The sequence below is a fragment of the Scyliorhinus canicula genome, chromosome 1 (genome assembly GCF_902713615.1).
Source record: "Scyliorhinus canicula chromosome 1, sScyCan1.1, whole genome shotgun sequence".
Taxonomy (NCBI): Eukaryota; Metazoa; Chordata; class Chondrichthyes; order Carcharhiniformes; family Scyliorhinidae; genus Scyliorhinus; species Scyliorhinus canicula.
The window spans coordinates 305,354,879-305,370,348 of record NC_052146.1 but is presented as its reverse complement, the minus strand read 5'-3'; the positions used below and the strand labels follow the sequence as shown (position 1 = coordinate 305,370,348).

The window sequence follows — 15,470 nt, the reverse complement described above, 5'->3', positions numbered from 1 at the left end:
TAGTGTATATTTTTTTTATTTGTTCTTGGGTCACGGGAATGCTCAGGATTTATTGCCCATTCCTGAAGGATTTAAGTGTAAACCACATTGCTGTGCGTCTGGAGTCACATGTAGTCTAGACCAAGTATTGATGGCAGATTTCCTTCCCTAAAGGACATCAGTGAACTGGATGGGTTTTTACAGCAAGGATTTAATCATTAGGCTTTTAATTCCAGATTTTAAAAATTTCATTCATATTTCATCACCTGCCCTGGGGGGATTCGAACCCTGGTCCCCAGGGGGTGGGAGGGTGAGCTGTGAGTGGGATGGTGAGCTGTGAGTGGGAGGGTGAGCTGTGAGTGGGAGGGTGAGCTGTGAGTGGGATGGTGAGCTGAGTGGGATGGTGAGCTGTGAGTGGGAGGGTGAGCTGTGAGTGGGAGGGTGAGCTGTGAGTGGGAGGGTGAGCTGTGAGTGGGAGGGTGAGCTGTGAGTGGGATGGTGAGCTGTGAGTGGGATGGTGAGCTGTGAGTGGGATGGTAATCTGTGAGTGGGATGGTGAGCTGGGAGGAGGATGCAGAGATCCTTCAGTGTGATTTGGACAAGTTGATTGAGTGGGCAAATTATGGAAGATGCAGTATAATCTGGATAAATGTGAGGTTATCCACTTTGATGGCAAAAATGGGAAGGAAGATTGTTATCTGAATGATCATAAATTGGGAGAGGGGAATGTGCTTTGAGACCTGGGTGTCCTTGTACATCAGTCGCTGATGATAGTGAGAGGATTCAGATACAGGAACAGGGATGTCTTGCTGCAATTATACAGGGCCTTGGTAAGCCCATATCAGAAACATTGTGTGCCGTTTTGGTCTCCTTAACAGACGAAGGATGTTCTTGCTTTGGAGGAAGTGCAGCAAAGGTTTACCAGACTGATTCCTGGGATGGCCAGACACATGAATGAGGAGAGACTGAGTTGGTTAGGATTATATTCACTGGAATTAAAAGAACGAGGGGGGGGGGGGGATCTCATAGAAACCTATACAATTCTAACAGGACCAGCCAAGGTTCCTGATGGTGGAGGAGTCCAGAACCAGGGATCACAGTCTGAGGATACAGGGTAAACAATTTAGGACTGAGATGAGGAGAAATTTCTTTACCCAGAGAACGGAGAGCTGTGGGATTGTCTGCTGCAGAAAGCAACTGAGGCCAAAACATGGTAGGTTTTCAAGAAGCAGTTAGATGGAGCACTTGGGGCTGACGGGATCAAAGGATATTGGGGGGGGGGGGGGGGAGGTAGAAAGAGGTTGCTGAGCTGGATGATCAACCATCATCATAATGAATGGCGGAGCAGGGTCGAAGGGCCGAATGGCTTACTCCTGCTCCTATTTTCTATGTTTAAAATAAGGGTCTTCCATTGAAGAGGGGATGAGGATTTTTCTCTCAAGGCTGAATATTCAAGGCTGAATAAGGCAGGTTTTTATTGACAAGGGCGCCAAGGGTTTAGACAGGAAAACAAAGTTACTGGCACACTCAGATCAGCCATAAACGTATTGAAGAGTGAGGAAGGTGAAAGAGGCTCGATGGACTCCTTCGCCTCCTATCACCATTTTTTCATGGGATGTGAGTGACACTGGCAAGGCCAGCATTTGTTGTCTGTCCCTAATTGCCCTTCAGCTGAGTGCCTTACTAGGCAATTTTAAATCAACCACGCTTCTGTGGATCTAGAGTCAGATGTTGGCCAGGCTAGGTAAGGACAGCAGATTCTCTTCCCCAAAAGGCATTAGTGAACCAAATGGGTTTTTACAACAATCCTCAATGGTATCATGGTCATCATTGGGCCCTTTAATTCCAGATTTTTATTTAATTCAAATTTCATAGCTGCAGTGTTCAAACCCGATCCTCCGCCCATTAACCTGGATCTCTGGACTATTGGTTTCTTGACAATATCACTACACCACTATGGTCTTATGTAGATTTTAATACTAGACCAGCTGAATAAGCTGCATTTTATTGAATAAGCTGTATTTTTGGAGGCTGCTGGTCATGATGGTGATGGGAGTCACTCACCTTGGGATGGCCTGAGACAATTGGTAATAGAGCTGGTCACTGTCAGAGAAGGGGCTTTGGTAAATGTCACTATCGGCTTTTCCTGGTGATTGTGACTGATCCTCATCGGACTGTCCATCCAACCCAACATTTCCCAGTCTAGGAGTTAAAAGTAAACAGAATCAATCTAACCATGGTCAGCTTTTATGGTGCCATGGACAACATAATTTCAACTGGAAGTCGAGTATAGCCATGTAGAACACAAACCAGTCAAACCCACACTATCCTCACACACACACTATCCATATAACCTCAAAGGGCGCAGTATATGTTGTATTAAACCAAATAAGCAGCATCACAACACAAAGCCAAATCAACTGATATTAAAGAGTGTGTGTACACAATGAAGAACAATTGTTCTCTGTCGCTATGTGTCCAATGGATTTTTCACTGTGTTTCCTCAATCTGCATCAGTGTACACACACCACCCAGCCCATATCAGAGAATCTTCGAAACGTACAGGGCAGAAGATATCCATTCGGCCCATCGAGTCTGCACGACTCTCCGAAGGAGTTCCTTACTCAGGTCCACACTCCCCACCAACCCACCCTATCCCATAAACCAGCCTGCACATCCCTGAACATCAAGGGGCTATTTAGCATAACCAATCCACGTAACCCGCACATCTTTGGACGAGCCATGTCCTCCCCCGCCTCCCCGCTACAGTGAAGGAGTTCATAAACGTTACGATCCAGTGTTTTCCATGGATAACGTTATATATGGGGATACCACCTCACAGTCGTTCCTCATTCCACATGCTTGGCAAATTGATCCCAGTTCACACAGGAGTTGGCTGTGTCACCTGCAGTGAGTTTGGGTTCAGACAGAATGGTGTAGAGTTTATAACACAGCAACAGGCTTTATGTTCCAACTGGTCAATGTGTGTGCCCCTCTTCCCAGCCCGGTCCCTATGTCATGCTGTCCCATGCTCCCTCCTCAACGTTTTCCAAGACCGTCCATGGTCTTTACCTCAATCACTTCATGGGGCAGCTCACTCCCTCAACCTGTGCACATTCATTATTAATCCTCTCATTGTGCCTAATGCGGTGGCTTAAAATTCAACCCCAGTCATCTGAAATTGTGATCTCCTCCTCCCCCCGCCTTCACATTCCACCAGCTCTTGTTAAACAATGAAGTTGAACTGGTCTCAGTTTCCTGAGGGATTCTGTGGACCATATTTGTGTATCGCAAATGCAAAATACCAGTGTATTTAACAGATTGCTGATAGACCCCCATACACAATATTGTATGTGTGTGTTGGTGTTATGACAGCTGAAACCGCATTACAAATGTATATATATTGGTTTGGGACTTCTCATAACATGTCCTGATCTGTTACCAGAGGGGTGTCCTGTTCCCAAAATATTGCGCAGTCTCCAGGGAAAGGGGGGAGGAGCTTACCTCAAATTTGAGTATGTTCCAAGCGACGGGAATCCCGATCCTCGTTGGTAGAGGACATTAAGTAGAATGAAAAGTGTCACGAAATGGGAGCTGAACCTGATCACCATCGTGTGAGATCCTGAAATCCAAGATAGTAACGCATTACTCAATAAATCCATTCACAACAGTCTTTAACTGGTCCCTCACCCTGCTGAAGGGTTACTGATCTGGATTCACACCCAATACCAAGAAGGAAACTGCAGGATCTATGAGGCAGGAAAATATTCCACACTGCAATCTTTCCTGCAAACCGGTTTAATGTCAAAACTGGACCAGGATGCCAACTATGAGAAATTCTAACTTATTATCCAGGCAAATCATTACAAACAACTATACCATCGTCCTATAGCATGGAAATACATGAGAAAATGCACTGTTTAACACCATGCGTTTTGCATCCTCCCAGAACAGGTTCAATAACAAATAATTGATTTGAAAACCTTACCAGATGGGTGTGTGAAGCTTGACGTTGAGTTGGCGTGAGCCGCTGTCCTTGGTGCTGAAGTGGAGAAACGCTCTGAGAATCTGTTTCCCAATATCTCTCTCTCCCTCTCTCTCTGTCTGACTGGCTCTGAGTGTATTAGTATCTCTCACTGTCTCTGTTTGGGAATTCCAGATCCGTTGGTTCTCCCCAAGCCCCTCGGCTGCAACTCTGACACTCACCCAGCAACTTCTGCTTTTATACTCCAGGACCAGTCGCTCATCAACATAGAGCCCGGTTTCAGTTCCAAAAAAGGACATAAATACATGCACAAAGACGTCATCGGCATTGCCTGGGGAATGGAAGCGAGTGGTCAGAAGCGGTTTAACAATTAGGTGAAGGAGGTGCCTGTAGCGTGTGGCCAACACTACAGCCAGATCTCGCTGCTGCTGCCTACCTCACCCAGGAAATACAATGACCAATCTTCATCTACACACGCCTTTCAAGCCACTGCATTCATCACCACTCTCACTCACTCACAGAATAGAAAACTCGGCTCACCCCTGGCTCCTTTACAAATACTCTGCAATCTGTGTTTGTTTGTTACCCACTCCTCTGTTACTGAAAACAGCTTCTCCACTCTCATAAAAAATCCTCCGGAATTTGAAGGCCACTATTGAACCTCATATTAATCTCTGATTTAAGAAGAACAATCCCAGATTCTCCAGTGTCTTCATCGAATGTAAATCCTCCATCCCTTCTCTGAATGCATTTACACATGAGTAACTCGTCTGCACAGCGGTTTCATTAAATTACAGGTAAAAGTACTCAAATAAAATAATCCCAGGAATGGAACATGTCCCGGCCTGTTGAATTTATGCATATTTAGAGTTGATAATTGTATCTCTTCCCCCTCCTTCAGTTTAAAAGTATTCGATGCAAATGATATGACCTCGACCATTTATTGTCTGTCTCAGATTGGGTGGAATATATTAGATGGATGCACTATGACCTTATCAAGGATGACATTATCCTTCAAATTATACTTTTTTGTACCATTAAATAAAGATAAAGCTGATTAACGGGATAACTAACCTCGATTGAAAATCGCTTCGGTGTAATTTATCTGCGGTACAATTAGATGGTTTGTCAATGGTCTAAAGTATTCAATTTCTGTGTTTAGTAAAGACAGGTCGATATCTTGTGTGGGTTACCCAATGTAATCTAATAGAGAGATTCACCAAGTTACCTGTGTAATAATGGATATGGAGAGTGCAAAACAGACTAGAATCTACCCAAAGCGTTGAAAGGGTTTGTATCCAATATAATTAACACTTGAGTTGCGAGTTCCAGGCTGCAATCGAGTGGGGGTTCCTGTTCTTTAAATATTAAAAACAAACTTAGACTTGGGATTTGAAAGGTGCAAGACATATATTGTTCCTCATGCTTTATTAATAGTGGAAGGATTAGACGACATTAAGCTGTTCAAGGAGTTCAGATAATTTGTGTGCAGAATAATTCACACGTAAGAGCGAGTTCGAGGTTGGAATTGAACTGAGGGATTCAGATGAATTGAAGGTCGAACAGCTGATCCATCCGAACATGCTGAAAATGAAATGAATGGACTTTGCGTCGCACACTTTGGATACCCGAGAGTTGTTTGTAACTGTAATTCAATAAAATTCATTGATGACTGGGTGCGTGACTTGCAGGCGCTGACCTACCAAAAGTACATTTGAACAATGGATACCTGGGAATGAATAGGAAGTATCAATCTGATGAAGAATTCTAATCAGTTTACAATCTGCTACAGTTAATGTGAGAGGTTTGGGTCAATAATAACAAGCCGCCTTGATTCCCACTCGCAATAGCAGCTTTGATAGATCACATACTCCATGTGGATGTGAACTCAGGGCCCCCACCACACTTGAGAGTTTGTGATATAACCACTGCCAATTCGTCCAACATGCCTTTTGCTCTTTTACCAACATGTTCACCCACAAGTTACACACAGAAGATTCGCTTTGTATGTAGTGTTTATTTTATGCTAACAATCGAATACAACAAGATGTTTCCTTTTCTCTTAAGAATTGGCTTCAGATTTCGCTTACGCAAGGGAAGCAGACAGAAGCAGCCTTGTGTTGCCATTATTACTTGAGTCACCCGAGGTCATCAAACCGAAATGGACCTAAATACTGATGACCCACATTGAATAATGTTCCGGTAATAAATAAAAATTGAAAGATAGGTCTTTAATTTTCCCCTTTCCCCCCACTGGGAGCACATATGACACACTTGGAATTAAACGCGAGATTTTTTGGTATCAGTGACATTGAAAGAAAGACACCTAGAAACATATCATGGGGAAATGTCAACATTTATTCCTGCTGTTGGCACAGAGATTAAATGTTAGTCACATATTTGCTTATGTTTATTAAGTCCCAATCATGTACTCATTGATCTAGTTATTTACAGCATTAGTTCAACTTGTTCTGGACCATTATTGTTTTAAACGGGTGGATAATACGCAGATCCTATTGAGAATTTTGCACACCCGGGATTGAGTCATTTCAGGAATCTAATTGCGGAATTCAGATGACATCTAATAAAATGTGGATTTTTGAGAATTTATTTCCAGACGACAAACTCACAGCAATTCTTCTCTTTAGAATATTAGATACCCAGCATGATTTAAAAAAAACAACTTTCAAGATGGAGGTGTGGCTGTCAGTTATTACCAATCCCTAATTGCCCTTTAGAAGGGTGGCGATGAGCTTTCTTCTTCAAGCACTACAGTCCTCATGATGTTAGGCATGACGTCTCAGGGTTAGTGACCATCTAAACTAAACTTCATAACAGACTGAATTTAACCTCCGGGAATTTGCAATGGTTGCCTCATCCATTTTCTGACAATAATTGCTGCATGGGAGGGGTACAGCTGACTCCAATGTGAATGGTTTACATGGAGAATAATGGTCACCTGATGGCTTAGCTCGAATCTAATTGAAAGGTTCATGTACTAACTTCATTGCAGTGTTAATGTAAGTCTACTTGTGACACCAGTAAAGATTATTATAATTATATGGAATTGATATATGTGAATGAGTGGCAGACATTATAACAGTTTAAAATATCGCAATAAAAAGATTTGGAATAAAACCAGCATCTGCCAGACTTGCTGAGTATTTGTAAAATTTTTCTGTTTATATTTCAGATTTCCAGCATCTCTTTTTCTCCTCTTGTATAAACGAGAACCGCACCCCGATTACCTTCTGTAAAATACTACTCATGGGTATGACACATGTAACTCACCATTCAAACTAAAAGTATGTTAATGTAAAGGTAGCGGAATTTGTTTTTGGTTTGTTTAAACAGCAGTCCCTCAGCTCTGTCCCTCTCCTCTGTGGCTTCCCTGGGAAAATTTCTCTTTTGCTCAAGTACAATTTGAAGTCCCAGAAGGCTCCAAAATCCTTCAGGAGCTTCAGTGTCTCACCATGTTGCTTTGGGGTCTGGGACATAGAGAAGCAGGTCATCCACATAGAGTGAGATTCTGTGCTCTCTGCCTGCTCTTTGGATCCCCTTCCAATTTTTCACCATTCTGGGGGTGATTGTCAGTGGTTTGATAGCCGGGTGAATAGGAGCAGGGACAATGGGCACCCCTGTCATGTTCCCATTGGATTTACCATATAATGGATTTACCAATATACTTCAATTGTTTTAGTAAACACCCTTGCAATCAGACATTTTGACTTGATTTACCCTCAACCTCATCCCTTTCAATCAGTGATGGCAAAATGTGAAAGGGAATTCCTGAACCACTGCTGTAGACAACCAGAACATGTGCCAACATTCAAATATGTCCCAGATGATAATTAATGTAATATTTCTGTTTGTGGGACAATTCTGTGACTGCTGTACTCCTGTGCACTGCGACAGCAACTACACTGTGTGGATAGTGCTGCCCTGCTGCCTGCCTTCTGGTTTGTAGCTGCACCATTTGGAATTTCTGATTTAATTACAGACTTTGGACAGACTGAAATCCCTCTGGTTAGATGACTAGTCTGGACTTCCCCTTTAGGTTCTGCGACAGAGATCATGATGTCAGTTTGATATGCTTGGCAAGCAGCCAATCAGTGAAGCTGAAATTCTTAACTATCTCCTTTTGTTGTTGCTTGTGTTTAGCAGAGCCTTTACGAATCTTCCAGAAGAAAAGCGGGTCATCTGGAGCTCCATTTTGTTCTCAGTTCTCAGATGAGTTCAACCATGATGCAGCTTGAAGGCTTTATTCTCACTGTGACAGTGACGCCTCTCTTGTTTTAAAAGACACAGGCAGCAAACTGTAAAAGAGATTTCTGGATTTTATTCCTCAGGTCGGTAACATTCTAACTTGTCTCAGGAGCTTGGAAGAGCTCAAATTGAAGCTTAAAGCAAGAACATCCTTCACAATACAGCCCGAATGTGAGCACAAAAATCAGTCAAACCAAAGTCCTGCAAAGTTTCCGACTTAAATCCCAGTAGTATCTCAGGAGGCAGAGGCTCCACCTGGTGGCACAAGAGCAGAATTGCACAGACCTGGAACTATGGCAACCCCATCCAGTGGTCGAAGAATGGAAGCAGCAAACAGTCATCTAAAACCTTTTCCTTTAATTTTCATCTATTAAAATCCTCTCGTACCCATACCATGTCAGTCTCATGTGTGTCTGGGTGAATGGGTGGACAAGGCTTTGGGTTTAGGTAGAATGATAGACTATTGACCGTTGTCCTGTTATTCATATATATATGGTTTTTCCTCTTATTGTTAATAAACAGTTTGTTAATGTTTTACTTATAAATCTGGCATCGTAACTCATTGGAGCAGTCGAGGGTTAACAATCTCAGGGAAACATGACTTATTTATTAATTCACTTATGTGGGACTGGAACTGACTGTGCATTGCATTCGCTCAGATTGCTGTAACTGCAGTGATGAGCTTGGGACGTCTTAAGGTCATCATTCCTTCCTAATGCGCAATTGCACATTTTGATCATGATATGGTTATGACTTACCAGCTTTTGCAACTGCTGGGGACAGTAAATAATTTTCATCCTGCACATTTCGTAAGTGAAGCTTTGGACCTCTTGAATCAAAAGATGTTTTGGTCCCAAACCAGATTTGAGCACGTTATCTGGATTGAAACTCCACCATAATTCTGACAAGATGATGTACTTTTAGAGGCGATTGAATCAAGACCTGCATGACAGTAAAAGGTGACCATTAATGAGTTTATCGAGTGGGAAATGTCAGGAGTGCAGGAGGGAGGACAATGACTTAAGGTGATGTCGAAAACACCAAAAATCTGCTCAATTTCCACATTCTTTTGCTTGAACATATAATAGTCACACACTCAAATGTAATCAATTACAAAACATATTTATATGCTGACACACATTCACAACAACACAGATATAACTTTCCTCTGCAAATTATGGCTTGCAGCCTACTACACAGTGTGCCCATGTAACCCTCTCCCCCTTCTCTTTCACTCCTCTCCTCTTTTGCTTGTCCCCTTTCATTTTACTCTCTCTGCTTCCCCTTCACACACCAAAGATTTGTACAAGTTCACGAGAACTCAATTGCTTTTTACCCCTTTAGTTATAAAGCCCAAGAATAAATTGTGCTCTCAACCAGTCCTGCTAATTCCAATCACTTGTGCACATATGCCCCAGGTGTCTCTGCTTCTGCCCTTTCGACTTGTACCTAATGATTTCACTTGCCTCTCCCTGGTCTTCCCAACCACTGAATGACTTCACACTTGTCTGCATGAAATGTAATCTGCCACGTGCCTGTCCAGTATACCAGCCAGTCTATGTCCTTTTGAAATTTTATCACTATCATCTGGACATAACTGCCAAGTTTTAAGTCATTCACTAATTTTGAAATTGTGCCTTGCGCACCACGGTCTACATCTTTTATTGCAATTCGGGGTAAGGGTCTTTACATTGGCCCCTGGGGAATTCCACCACAAACCTTCATCCTGTCTGAAAAACAACCCTTCTGTGTTTCCTTTCAGGCAATCTCACATCCAAGTCCCTCCTGTCCCTTCATTCCATCCTATAGCTTTGTTCATAAGTTTGTTATGTGGCACTTTATCAAATGCCTTTTGGAAGCCCATGCACATCACATCAACTGCATCACCCTCAATAACCCTCCATCAACTGCATCACCCTCAGCAACCCTCCATCAACTGCATCACCCTCAACAACCCTCCATCAACTGCATCACCCTCAACAACCCTCCATCAACTGCATCACCCTCAACAACCCTCCATCAACTGTATCACCCTCAACAACCCTCCATCAACTGCATCACCCTCAGCAAACCTCCATCAACTGCATCACCCTCAACAACCTCCATCAACTGCATCACCCTCAGCAACCCTCCATCAACTGCATCACCCTCAACAACCCTCCATCAACTGCATCACCCTCAACAACCCTCCATCAACTGCATCACCCTCAGCAACCCTCCATCAACTGCATCACCCTCAACAACCCTCCATCAACTGCATCACCATCAGCAACCCTCCATCAACTGCATCACCCTCAGCAACCCTCCATCAACTGCATCACCCTCAGCAACCCTCCATCAACTGCATCACCCTCAACAACCCTCCATCAACTGCATCACCCTCAGCAACCCTCCATCAACTGCATCCCCCTCAGCAACCCTCCATCAACTGCATCACCCTCAGCAACCCTCCATCAACTGCATCACCCTCAACAACCCTCCATCAACTGCATCACCCTCAACAACCCTCCATCAACTGCATCACCCTCAGCAACCCTCCATCAACTGCATCACCCTCAACAACCCTCCATCAACTGCATCACCCTCAGCAACCCTCCATCAACTGCATCACCCTCAACAACCTCCATCAACTGCATCACCCTCAGCAACCCTCCATCAACTGCATCACCCTCAACAACCCTCCATCAACTGCATCACCCTCAACAACCCTCCATCAACTGCATCACCCTCAACAACCCTCCATCAACTGCATCACCCTCAACAACCCTCCATCAACTGCATCACCATCAGCAACCCTCCATCAACTGCATCACCCTCAGCAACCCTCCATCAACTGCATCACCCTCAGCAACCCTCCATCAACTGCATCACCCTCAACAACCCTCCATCAACTGCATCACCCTCAGCAACCCTCCATCAACTGCATCCCCCTCAGCAACCCTCCATCAACTGCATCACCCTCAGCAACCCTCCATCAACTGCATCACCCTCAACAACCCTCCATCAACTGCATCACCCTCAACAACCCTCCATCAACTGCATCACCCTCAGCAACCCTCCATCAACTGCATCACCCTCAGCAACCCTCCATCAACTGCATCACCCTCAACAACCCTCCATCAACTGCATCACCCTCAACAACCCTCCATCAACTGCATCACCCTCAAAAACCCTCCATCAACTGCATCACCCACAACAACCCTCCATCAACTGCATCACCCACAACAACCCTCCATCAACTGCATCACCCTCAACAACCCTCCATCAACTGTATCACCCTCAACAACCCTCCATCAACTGCATCACCCTCAACAACCCCCCATCAACTGTATCACCCTCAACAACCCTCCATCAACTGTATCACCCTCAACAACCCTCCATCAACTGCATCACCCTCAGCAACCCTCCATCAACTGCATCACCCTCAACAACCTCCATCAACTGCATCACCCTCAGCAACCCTCCATCAACTGCATCACCCTCAACAACCCTCCATCAACTGCATCACCCTCAACAACCCTCCATCAACTGCATCACCCTCAACAACCCTCCATCAACTGCATCACCCACAACAACCCTCCATCAACTGCATCACCCTCAGCAACCCTCCATCAACTGCATCACCCTCACCAACCCTCCATCAACTGCATCACCCTCAACAACCCTCCATCAACTGCATCACCCTCAGCAACCCTCCATCAACTGCATCACCCTCAACAACCCTCCATCAACTGCATCAACCTCAACAACCCTCCATCAACTGCATCACCCTCAGCAACCCTCCATCAACTGCATCACCCTCAACAACCTCCATCAACTGTATCACCCTCAGCAACCCTCCATCAACTGCATCACCCTCAACAACCCTCCATCAACTGCATCACCCTCAGCAACCCTCCATCAACTGCATCACCCTCAACAACCCTCCATCAACTGCATCACCCTCAGCAACCCTCCATCAACTGCATCACCCTCAACAACCCTCCATCAACTGCATCACCCTCAGCAACCCTCCATCAACTGCATCACCCTCAACAACCCTCCATCAACTGCATCACCCTCAACAACCCTCCATCAACTGCATCACCCTCAACAACCCTCCATCAACTGCATCACCCTCAACAACCCTCCATCAACTGCATCACCCTCAGCAACCCTCCATCAACTGCATCACCCTCAACAACCCTCCATCAACTGCATCACCCTCAGCAACCCTCCATCAACTGCATCACCCTCAACAACCTCCATCAACTGCATCACCCTCAGCAACCCTCCATCAACTGCATCACCCTCAACAACCCTCCATCAACTGCATCACCCTCAACAACCCTCCATCAACTGCATCACCCTCAGCAACCCTCCATCAACTGCATCACCCTCAACAACCCTCCATCAACTGCATCACCCTCAACAACCCTCCATCAACTGCATCACCCTCAGCAACCCTCCATCAACTGCATCACCCTCAGCAACCCTCCATCAACTGCATCACCCTCAACAACCCTCCATCAACTGCATCACCCTCAACAACCCTCCATCAACTGCATCACCCTCAAAAACCCTCCATCAACTGCATCACCCACAACAACCCTCCATCAACTGCATCACCCACAACAACCCTCCATCAACTGCATCACCCTCAACAACCCTCCATCAACTGTATCACCCTCAACAACCCTCCATCAACTGCATCACCCTCAACAACCCCCCATCAACTGTATCACCCTCAACAACCCTCCATCAACTGTATCACCCTCAACAACCCTCCATCAACTGCATCACCCTCAGCAACCCTCCATCAACTGCATCACCCTCAACAACCTCCATCAACTGCATCACCCTCAGCAACCCTCCATCAACTGCATCACCCTCAACAACCCTCCATCAACTGCATCACCCTCAACAACCCTCCATCAACTGCATCACCCTCAACAACCCTCCATCAACTGCATCACCCACAACAACCCTCCATCAACTGCATCACCCTCAGCAACCCTCCATCAACTGCATCACCCTCACCAACCCTCCATCAACTGCATCACCCTCAACAACCCTCCATCAACTGCATCACCCTCAGCAACCCTCCATCAACTGCATCACCCTCAACAACCCTCCATCAACTGCATCAACCTCAACAACCCTCCATCAACTGCATCACCCTCAGCAACCCTCCATCAACTGCATCACCCTCAACAACCTCCATCAACTGTATCACCCTCAGCAACCCTCCATCAACTGCATCACCCTCAACAACCCTCCATCAACTGCATCACCCTCAGCAACCCTCCATCAACTGCATCACCCTCAACAACCCTCCATCAACTGCATCACCCTCAGCAACCCTCCATCAACTGCATCACCCTCAACAACCCTCCATCAACTGCATCACCCTCAGCAACCCTCCATCAACTGCATCACCCTCAACAACCCTCCATCAACTGCATCACCCTCAACAACCCTCCATCAACTGCATCACCCTCAACAACCCTCCATCAACTGCATCACCCTCAACAACCCTCCATCAACTGCATCACCCTCAGCAACCCTCCATCAACTGCATCACCCTCAACAACCCTCCATCAACTGCATCACCCTCAGCAACCCTCCATCAACTGCATCACCCTCAACAACCTCCATCAACTGCATCACCCTCAGCAACCCTCCATCAACTGCATCACCCTCAACAACCCTCCATCAACTGCATCACCCTCAACAACCCTCCATCAACTGCATCACCCTCAACAACCCTATCTGTTAACCATATTGTTAAAAACTCAAAACAAGTTAGGTACACGTCATTTAGCCTAAACAAACCCTGGTTCGTTTTCCTTTTAAGTGACGATTGATTGGTTCGAAAAGCTTCCCCAACCCCACCAGGGCTAAACTGATCGGCCATAAACAGCAACAAGAATTTAATAATTGCAATATTATCATACAGGATAACTTCATAAAGGACACACGGGGCAACGGGAAGATACATTCTGTAAATTATGCTTTACTTTTTCCAATGAAACTTAAAAAAAAATACAGTATATCTCCAGATGATCTTTATTCACGTTACCCTGAGTTTATTTGCAAGTGTCAGGAATATCACTTCACAGAGATGGCGGGAGGAGGCTCCTAACACAGAGAGAAAGACACGCACACACAGCGGGGTAGGTAAGTGAGCAAAGCAAAATACTCGTGTACTTGGATTCATGAGCAGTATGAAAGGACCTGGATCCATTGTATTGCTGGACGCCAGCCTGTACAAAAAGTTAATCAGGAGATTATAACTCGGATATTATTCAGCTCCCAGAATGGATAACATCACAGTCTCAATCCGTTTAGGCAGAAAATAAATGAATTACCCTGCAACTCACGGGAAGCCTGCACATCAGTCTTGGGAGGTTTGATTTAAACCAGACAGCCAGATGATTTCTCTAATTTCACTTAATTCGCCCTGTCACCGATGTTTCCTAACATCTGCTAATAAACTGGGGGAGTAAACATTTCGCTGGACAAATACTTGAGCGAGTGAAGCAAAGTAAACGTTGTCTTCCACAAAACGGACCCTTTCCAGGAATAAAGCACAGAGGAGAGGCGAGAAGGGCGAGACTGGCTGTTCACAGCCCTCACTCACTCACACACACACACACAGGGGAGGCACTTCTTTGCACACAAGCAATTTGAAACAACGTACTCGCGGGACAGTGCATACCTCCTCAAAAAGAATGATTGACTGTTGTAAATGGGACTTATTCAGACAGGAAGGACCATTGCCATGAAACGTTCATTCTGCTTCTCTCTCGGCACAGATTTCCCTGTTTTGTTTACGACCTTGTTTGATTCGGTGCTCGGATGCAACCGACTGGGACTGGGCAGACCAGCTTTTGGAGACCTCACAGCGTCTGGCCGGGGCTGTGACAAGACATTCCGCGTGATTGGAGCAAAGCTGACATGAAATAGAGGAGGGGAGATGGTTAACATTGAGTCTCTGGTGGTAGCTCCCTTCTGGTGTTTCCCACCCGTTACAATTTGCTCCTTTCCCCCATTTTCTTTTTAAAAAGTAAATTTAGTGTACCCAATTATTTTTTTTCCAATTAAAAATCCACCTGCCCTGCACATTTTTGCGTTGTGGGGGTGAGACCCACGCAGACACCGGGAGAATGTGCAAACTCCACACAGACAGTGACTCAAGGCCAGGATCGAACCCGGGTCCTCCCCGCCATGAGGCAGAGGTGCTAACCACTGCGCCAAT

The 15,470-nt window shown here is 45.4% G+C and overlaps 1 protein-coding gene across 3 annotated transcripts in view; it reads right to left on the bottom strand.

Moving 5' to 3' along the window:
* The window catches only part of LOC119976410 (VIP peptides-like), a 29,329-nt gene extending 14,254 nt beyond the window's left edge, over nt 1–15,075 (bottom strand). The window contains exons 1-4 of one of the 3 annotated variants that reach the window (XM_038816944.1): nt 14,931–15,075; nt 8,989–9,172; nt 3,484–3,601; nt 2,044–2,181 (exon numbers count right to left, since the gene is read on the bottom strand). In XM_038816944.1, the coding sequence (XP_038672872.1) occupies nt 2,044–2,181; nt 3,484–3,590 (245 nt within the window). In that variant the 5' untranslated portion in view covers nt 3,591–3,601; nt 8,989–9,172; nt 14,931–15,075. Of the gene's footprint in view, nt 1–2,043; nt 2,182–3,483; nt 3,602–3,967; nt 4,299–8,988; nt 9,173–14,930 lie in introns of those variants that run through there. The other 2 variants (XM_038816937.1, XM_038816951.1) reach the window with 2 other exon arrangements.
* Between the last annotated feature and the right edge of the window lie 395 nt (nt 15,076–15,470).